Source organism: Rosa rugosa, chromosome 6 (genome assembly GCF_958449725.1).
Source record: "Rosa rugosa chromosome 6, drRosRugo1.1, whole genome shotgun sequence".
Taxonomy (NCBI): domain Eukaryota; kingdom Viridiplantae; phylum Streptophyta; class Magnoliopsida; order Rosales; family Rosaceae; genus Rosa; species Rosa rugosa.
The window spans coordinates 41,955,496-41,963,681 of NC_084825.1; the positions used below are offsets into that span (position 1 = coordinate 41,955,496).

Below are 8,186 nucleotides of genomic sequence, written 5' to 3' on the forward strand. Positions count from 1 at the left end.
GCTGCAGATCCTGAGTGCCAAACTGTTTCTTTGTCATTGGTTTGGCTAGAAGGAAAGCCTGAGAGTTGGAACGCCTGTCCGAGCCGTTCAAGTGTGAGATGTCAACGACATCAGAGCCCGCTAGGGCGAGAGAGGCCACGAAGCTTGCAGTAACGTCGTCAATGGACGTCATTGTGCAGTAAACAGAGACCTTAGGGTGTACCGCCGTCAGGAGGAAGAATAGGGTTTGGGAGCGGCTAGAGTCGCATTAATGGTTATCGCTCCTAATTTTATACAAATGGGAATTATATAATGCAATCATGTTTTATTAGTATCATTTATTTAGCATAAGTACACACATGTAAATGGGAATTTACTCTGAACACGTCGACTCTGCACTTTTCCGAACATAATTGGGTGACATAGGGCCCATGTAATCATGAGACATTTACACATGGATTAACCCAAATCCGGGCATCACAATCAATTAAAACTAAATAACAATGGTTAGAGTGACCAAAATCCTTATATACACAAGGTTCCTATTTTTCCACGTGGAATTCATATTCTCACCAATATTATGTGGGATGTGGCTATTGCTAACAAAATCATAATTTGATTTACTTCCACTTTTTAAATTTTCTCTTTCAATTTCAACGTTCTCTATTTCAATCCATGTCAAAATATTAGTAAGCAACAACTGTGAGCAATGAAGAAGATAATGAATTTTTTTTTTGTGTGTTTTAAAATTTTTTACTTTCGTGTTCATAAAGGGTATTGCAAAGATTTTGATGAAGCTAACACTAATGCTTTTGTGAATTGAATAACAAATTACCGATGAGAAAGGAACAAAAGGACAAAAAAATTGTAATAAATTCAGAATTGGGTGGAGTCGTGGAGAAGATGAAGATTAATGTTATCCAATGAGAAATTAAGTAGCCGTTGTATTTAATTATTTGGTTATATATTTAGCTTTCCTTACAGATTTGGATTTTAGAAAATTAGTGTAATATTAGTCATTTTAGACTTGGGTAATATAGTTTTTGAATAATTCAAATATTCATAGGATAAACTAAGAAAATGGTATGATGACAATAGCCGCACCCAACATTTTTCCGCCACCTCACCTCTCTCATGATGCCAGTGAGATTTGGGATAACCATCAAGCTATAGCTCACCAACTTATATTGACAAAAGTATTGTATGTGATGAAATTTCTAAATCGATGCCCCTACATCCTAATTGTAATATATATATATCCTATCTAGAGCGAGGCCTCGCTCTGAAATTAACTTGTGAGGTTGGAATTTAGGGTCACTTTTCGGTCTCATATCTACATCTCGACCGTTCAGTTTTTAGATACTAATGTATAGATCATCTCTGCAAAATTTCAGCTAAATTGATGGTCGTTAAGGCATTGATAACTGCCTTAAAGCTAGTACGGTTCAGGGTAGACAGATTCAGTTCGTCGATTGGTTTAAGTGAGTTAGATACCTTAAAGATCATCAATTTGGCTGAAACTTTACAGAGATGATCTATACATTAGTACCTAAAAACTGAACGGTTGAGATGTGGATATGAGACCGAAAAGTGACCCTAAACTCCAACCTCACACGTTAATTTCAGAGCGAGGTCTCGCTCTAGATAGGATATGTATATATATTGTTCATTAATGGCTATAATGAAGGATCATGGTGAATAAAAAATAATAATAATAACTAATAATAATAATAATAATAAAAAAGGATCATGGTGAATGACACTGACTATATAAAGTACAGTCGTGTGGAATAATGATAGACCAAATTAACCTTTTTTTGGCTGGCTACGAAGCAGTGGAACTTAGGTTGAAATGTCTGCAGCAAATTCTATGCTTGGAAACGGTTGTACGCTCTTGGAAAAGGTCGCACGCCTGTTTGTTACTAGATTTCTAAGACAATATACCTCTACAGGATGCTTCATGTGAGTAATATATACTTTTGTTCCTTCTAATTCATTAAATTGGATGATTCTAGCTAGTTAGTTTGCTTCCTAGCAGCTTGGAGCACTCTTATACTAGATATGCATGTTCTGAACCATTTTCTTCATACTTTTTCTTTATAAAGCTCAAGGAATCGTATCAATATTGATAGACAAGCTTTTAGTAGGATCATTTGCAACATTGCATTGCAGGTTTCTCTGTTTTTCTTTTTCTCCCAAAGAAAATTTATTTCTTTCCTACGCTTGGTGTGCACAAGGAAATGAACAACTTTCCTTTAAAAGAATTCTCAGATCTTCACTTTGAGAGATTGCATGCAAAACCAATTCCACCAAGTGTTTCAATGACTCGAACCATTTTCTTGTCCATGGCAGTCTCAAGATTACATACCCTTCACAATAAAGTTTGATCAACACAATTTGCCTGATTTGTTGCAAGTATATATGATCTTCAAGTAGAGGCTTTAAAATCATCATTGAACCACTATGCATGGAGTGAACCCCACATCCACTCTCAAGTTATTTCTATGTGATGGAATCCCATGGTATAAAGATTGATAATTAAAACTTACAGTTGTGCACTGTCGTCTTATATACAGTTTAATAGAGGAAGACGGCGCAATATTAACCTTTGAGGGAACGAGCATCGGCTGTTCTTTAAAATCTATTCTTAAAGTTCACAATCCTCAGTTTTACTGGAAGGTCAAGCATTTTCATTTTGAATTTTGAAACTTTTAATTGGGAATTATGTACTGCATGAAGTTAGAAGTTCTCCCTTTCACTGATAAGTAGTAGAATCTCTTTGTCAGGTAATGACTCGGTCTGATTTAGGCCTTGCAGATGCATACATCAATGGAGATTTTTCTTTCGATGATAAAGACAAAGGTCTTGAGAATCTCTTTTCGGTAATATCGTTGATCATGGCTTCATGAGTACTTCGACCGCAAGATCGTTCATTCACTTTCAATATCAAATTCTCTCTTGCTAACTTATTTAGTTTCCAGATTCTCATTGCCAATAGAGATTCAAATTCTTCCCTCTCAAACATGAGCAAGAAAAGGTGCAATTAATATATATTGTCTGTCGATCATAAACTTGAATTGAGGTATACCTAATAGTCATCCAAACCATCGTGTCGAGTACTGAACTTATTTGCTGGTTATAGGGGATGGTGGACGCCATTGTTATATGCAGCTAGTATAACCCCAGCACGATATTTCTTTCATCACATTTCAAGGCAAAACACTCTCACACAGGCTCGGAGGAACATCTCTCGCCATTATGACCTGGTAAAGAATTTACATAATGTTCAAGTCTTAGATACCTATGTCAACATATGCCATGAGATGACTCAGAAGCTCACTCCAATTTTTTGTGCTCTGATCTAGAGTAATGAACTATTTTCGTTGTTCTTGGACGAAACGATGATGTATTCCACTGCTATTTTTAAGGTCAGAATCATCAGCTTCCAATGTATTTATAGTAAATTACGTCCACTGCATGAAAAGAAATTATTGTGTAAGTATATTGTTCCTTTTCCCTGTTGAATCATTCTGTAGGAAGAAGATGAAGAGTTGAAGATTGCACAGCTAAGGAAAATCAATATTCTAATTGAAAAGGTGAGTTTAATTTTTCTTTGAGATAAAACACTTTGTCAAGATTTTTGCCGTGGTCCACGGCTAATTGATTGGTTGTGTACTGATGTTATCCCTAACTCGATCAACCTTTTCATGTATGAAGCTTATATTCAAATAACTGAATAAGTCATAGGTAATTAGAAGTGAGGACGACATAATTTTTTTTTTGTTTCTTTTTTAATGTGGAATTTTTTTTTTTTTTTTTACTAATTTTTTTTTCTTATGTGGGGCTGCTTATTCTTGAACAATATTTTTTCCTTGCTGTTTCTTTTCTATCTGTTTCAATTAGGCTAGAATTAATAAGAACCATGAAGTCCTTGAGATTGGCTGTGGTTGGGGCAGCTTCGCTATTGAAGTGGTCAAGCAAACTGGTTGTAGATACACTGGCATTACTTTGTCCGAGGAACAACTGAAATTTGCCGAAAAGAAAGTGAAAGATGCTGGTCTTCAGGTATCAAACTATATATTTATCTTTCAGATTAATAACAATTCAATTTAAGATTATGAATAATTCGAAAAAGTCAATGTTGCTGCCACATATATGCCATTTGAGTGAAGGATTATGAGATCAATTTAGACTCACTCACTTCATTGTAATGTCAATCTAATTGGTACCAGGACTACATCAATTTTCTGTTGTGTGACTACCGCAAACTGCCTCCAAACTACAAGTATGACAGAATTATTTCTTGGTGAGTATTGTTTCCACCAGGTGTCGTACATCCCGGACAATATATTGCGAGACATACCTTGATTCGGGGTGTGGAAATTTAATTTTCAGTGAGATGCTGGAACACGTCGGCCACAAATTTATGGACGAATTCTTTGGTTGCTGTGAATCTCTCCTAGCAGAAAAAGGGCTTCTTGTTCTACAGGTACGTAACAGCTAAAACAATGTTAAATATTAACTAGCTATTACATATTAAGCTTCTATATGATATACATATTGCGTTTGTAAGCTAGATGCCTAGATATACATATATTGTTGGCATATTTGTTCTTTTCTTTTTTTAAAGAGGGCGTCTTCTCTGGAAGGAGAACGATATGTATATATGTCCCGTTCAAAACATCCAATGACCATTCCCCACTTTGTTGAATGGTTGGTTTGCAAGGTTGGAAATATTCGTGGCCTAGCTAACACTGCAATGATAAACTACAATGAAATCCTATCAATGTAAACGTTCATTATATATTGCTAATGGTTATGGCCTTATAGGCGACTGATCTTTATTTCTTTAGTTCACATCACTACCGGATGAGCGTTATGATGAGTACAGACAAAGTTCAGACTTCATAAATGAATATATTTTTCCTGGTGCATGTATACCTTCGTTAAGTAGGGTAACATCAGCCATGGCTGCTTCTTCTAGACTCAGGTATATATATATGACACAATTTCATGCATGCTTAGTTTTAAATAACTTCTCTTTATACTGTAGCATTTGTTTTCTCTCATGGCCTTATGACACTTCTGTTACTGTAGTGTGGAGCATTTGGAAAATATTGGAATCCATTATTATCGAACGCTTAAATATTGGAGAAAAAATTTCTTGGAGAAACATGAGTAAGAAGATTGATATTGTTTCAATTTCAACTGTTTATAAATGGCTATGATGCAAAAATGTTATAAAAGTTGTAGATTTTAATGGGGTGCAGTGAACTTTTGTGTTTATAGTGAAATACTAGCTCTTGGATTTGATGAAAAGTTCATTCGGACATGGGAGTATTATTTTGATTATTGTGCGGCAGGATTCAACTCATGCACGCTTGGAAATTACCAGGTACATTTGTTCGTATTTGTGACAACCTTATATGTTTATTAAGTAATAGATTGTATTAGCCCACCACATGTCCGGCCATAGATAAATGAATGAAGTTATCTCTTTTCCTCAAAAAAAAAAAAAAAAAAGTAATAGAGTATGTCATTATACGAACCGTTCTTCTGTAATTGACTAACAGTTTATTTAAACACTCGCTCTGATGCAGATTGTGTTTTCTCGTCCTGGTAATGTTCCTGTATTAGGCAACCCCTACAAAGGCTTCCCTTCTGCTTATTGATTGTTCTACCAAGTCTCTCTGCAGGACAAACTGTTGCTGATTGAAATGGTGTCTAGAAAGTTATTTTATATGTTATGTTGGATTGAATAAGCTTGTCTTCAATACATTAGCTATATTTTGCTTTACCAGGTCGTGGCCTCCTTGTAACATAATTCCCTTCACTGAAATAAATCTAGACAATTCTGCATATTTTCCTTTTCCGTTTCGATGGGATAATCGAATAAAATAGTTTAGCAACTATAGTTTCTTGAAGTCCAAGAAACTTCAGCATGCGGAGATCAACTCCAGGTTTTCATGAGCAGTTGTACTCCCTCACAAGAAACGGACTATTAAACAGTGCATATGCAAATTAATGACAGCAATCACAAACCCTAGTCTCTCTCTGTGTTAAACTATATATTCCCGGCCTGTTCCAATAATGGTGCCGACCCTTGGGAATAGAAATACCCACTCGAGCTAGATATATAGTAGTACAGATGCTCTGTATTCGATACCAAGTCCAACATGGCAAGCATTTTTAATTCATGAACATGACATTCAGGAATCAATAATTTAGATCAAGTCTCGATCATCCTACATTTCACTCAGTTGATAAATGTTCACTCTCCTGCAAACAGACAGATCGGTAGTCGGGAAAACAGTAAAACACGTTAGGTATTACGAAACAAGTAGGAGCGGTTTAATAAATTACAGTTATTATTAAAAGGAACGCAAGCTACCATCAATAAAAATATATTGAACAAAAATTAACAAATGAAATTTGTTTGTCCTCGATCAGTGGGGTACTTGCAACGGAGATGTATAAATAATGGTACAAGCTAGTAATGCAGAGAGAGAGAGATGGCAGCAGATGAAGCATGTCCAATGAAAGGTGGAGATGGCCCCAACAGTTATGCCAAGAACTCCATATACCAGGTTCTTGAACACTAACCTTTTACTAGTTAGTATAGAGTGCTATTATAAGAATCACTTACTTCTGCATCATATAGAGTTCTTGTTTTGAGTTGTGGAAAATTTTTGATAAAATGACCATTAACTAATTGCGGAATTCACAATTGCAGAAAGGAGCGGTGGATGCTGCAAAAGAACTTTTGAGCAAGGCAATTGCAGAAAAGCTTGACCTAGAAATCCTGTTAGCCTCCAACAGTACTTTTCAGATTGCGGATTTGGGTTGCTCTATTGGACCAAATACATTTTGGGCAATTGAAAACATTCTTGAAGCCGTGGAATTGAAGTATCAAATTCAAGGGATGAAAAAGTCTCCTATAACCCTTGAATTTCAAGTTTTCTTTAATGATCATACCCCAAATGACTTCAACATGCTCTTCAAATCACTCCCTCTGAACAGGCAATATTATGCTGCGGGTGTGCCAGGTTCGTTCTATGGTCGCCTATTTCCTAAAGCTTCACTTCACTTTGTTCACTCTTCTACTGCCATTCATTGGCTTTCTAGAGTGCCAAAAGATCTAGCGGACAGAAACTCTCGTTCTTGGAATAAAGGAAAAATCCAATTCTCTCATTCCTCGGATGAAGTAATAAGGGCTTTTGAAGCTCAGTTTTCTGAGGACATGGAGTGCTTCCTGAATGCCAGGGCACAAGAAATTGTGTATGGAGGACTCGTGGCACTTATTGTTTCAGGCCGGCCCGATGGTACCCCTCATTCAGATTCTTCACTGAATGTGATCTATCACCTTTTAGGATCTTGCCTCATGGAAATGGCAAGGAAGGTAAGTAATTAACAAGTTCTCTCTAGGTTTGATTTGTTTTACGGTATGTCACGTCATATCTGTTTGGTTTTTCTGCAGGGAGTAGTTAGTGAAGAGAAAGTGGATGCATTTAACATAACTATGTTTTACATGTCTCCTCAAGAACTGAAAGCTGCTGTAGAACTAAATGGACGTTTTACCATAGAGTGTATGGAAAACTTACCTCGTCTCTCCACAATTGACAATGTCACTGAAAGTCCCCAACTGATTGCATCTCACGTTAGAGCTGTCACAGAGGTTCTCTTCCAGCAGCAATTCGGAGATGAAATCTTAGATGAGCTCTTTGATTTGTACCGTACAAAACTTGAAGAGAAGCCTTCTATCTTTGACCCAACAAAGGCGATTAACTTTCTCGTTGTGCTTAAACGCCAAGCAAATTGATTTGGAATCTGTTAGTTAATTTCATTGTCTTTAACTTTATTGCGAGTACTCGATCTATTGTTATATTTTGATTTATCAAAGTGTGATTTAGATCCAATGAGAATAGTTGTGCTCAGAACATGAAATTCATTGAGTAGATGAACAAGACTCGTAATATGAAAATAGCCCTTTCAAAAAAAAAAAAGATGAGGAAAATATACCGTGCAAATCCTAAACTTTACTGCCATCAATTTTATAAATTATAAAAATTGAATTTATATAATCAATCAATCTGTCCATTTCTTTTTTTGCCCTAGTTAATGATGAACCCAGATTCCATTTCAAAAAACAAAACAAAACAAAAAAAAATGACGAACCCAGATTTCTTTCGTAGGGCAACTCCAACGGT

At 36.0% G+C, this 8,186-nt stretch overlaps 2 protein-coding genes across 3 annotated transcripts; both read left to right on the plus strand.

The window, feature by feature from the left end:
* Positions 1 to 1,802: 1,802 nt before the first annotated feature.
* LOC133717542 (uncharacterized) lies at positions 1,803 to 5,831 on the plus strand. Of its 2 annotated transcripts, none has more exons than XM_062144260.1 (14): positions 1,803 to 1,941; positions 2,556 to 2,658; positions 2,766 to 2,861; positions 2,961 to 3,016; positions 3,122 to 3,245; positions 3,345 to 3,407; positions 3,516 to 3,575; positions 3,883 to 4,044; positions 4,212 to 4,285; positions 4,375 to 4,468; positions 4,833 to 4,969; positions 5,077 to 5,157; positions 5,269 to 5,374; positions 5,580 to 5,831. In XM_062144260.1, the coding sequence occupies exons 1-14, from the start codon at positions 1,832 to 1,834 to the stop codon at positions 5,649 to 5,651; spliced, it is 1,338 nt and encodes a 445-aa protein (XP_062000244.1). In that variant the 5' UTR covers positions 1,803 to 1,831; the 3' UTR covers positions 5,652 to 5,831. The 2 variants fall into 2 exon arrangements, with proteins under 2 accessions (XP_062000244.1, XP_062000245.1); XM_062144261.1 differs by having other exon boundaries at positions 2,797 to 2,841.
* A 612-nt stretch (positions 5,832 to 6,443) lies between these two features.
* Positions 6,444 to 7,949, plus strand: LOC133718150 (loganic acid O-methyltransferase-like). Its single transcript, XM_062144967.1, has 3 exons — positions 6,444 to 6,566; positions 6,713 to 7,378; positions 7,457 to 7,949. Exons 1-3 carry the CDS (start codon positions 6,492 to 6,494, stop codon positions 7,796 to 7,798), a joined length of 1,083 nt encoding a protein of 360 aa, XP_062000951.1. The 5' UTR covers positions 6,444 to 6,491; the 3' UTR covers positions 7,799 to 7,949.
* The last annotated feature ends 237 nt before the right edge of the window (positions 7,950 to 8,186 follow it).

Coding starts and splice junctions, on each gene's coding strand:
- LOC133717542 (XM_062144260.1), top strand. CDS start 1,832: ATGTCTGCAGCAAATTCTATGCTTGGAAACGGTTGTACGCTCTTGGAA. Junction 1,942..2,555: donor ACCTCTACAGGATGCTTCAT/GTGAGTAATATA, acceptor TCTTATATACAG/TTTAATAGAGGAAGACGGCG. Junction 3,017..3,121: donor TCAAACATGAGCAAGAAAAG/GTGCAATTAATA, acceptor TGCTGGTTATAG/GGGATGGTGGACGCCATTGT.
- LOC133718150 (XM_062144967.1), top strand. CDS start 6,492: ATGGCAGCAGATGAAGCATGTCCAATGAAAGGTGGAGATGGCCCCAAC. Junction 6,567..6,712: donor CCAAGAACTCCATATACCAG/GTTCTTGAACAC, acceptor TCACAATTGCAG/AAAGGAGCGGTGGATGCTGC. Junction 7,379..7,456: donor TCATGGAAATGGCAAGGAAG/GTAAGTAATTAA, acceptor GTTTTTCTGCAG/GGAGTAGTTAGTGAAGAGAA.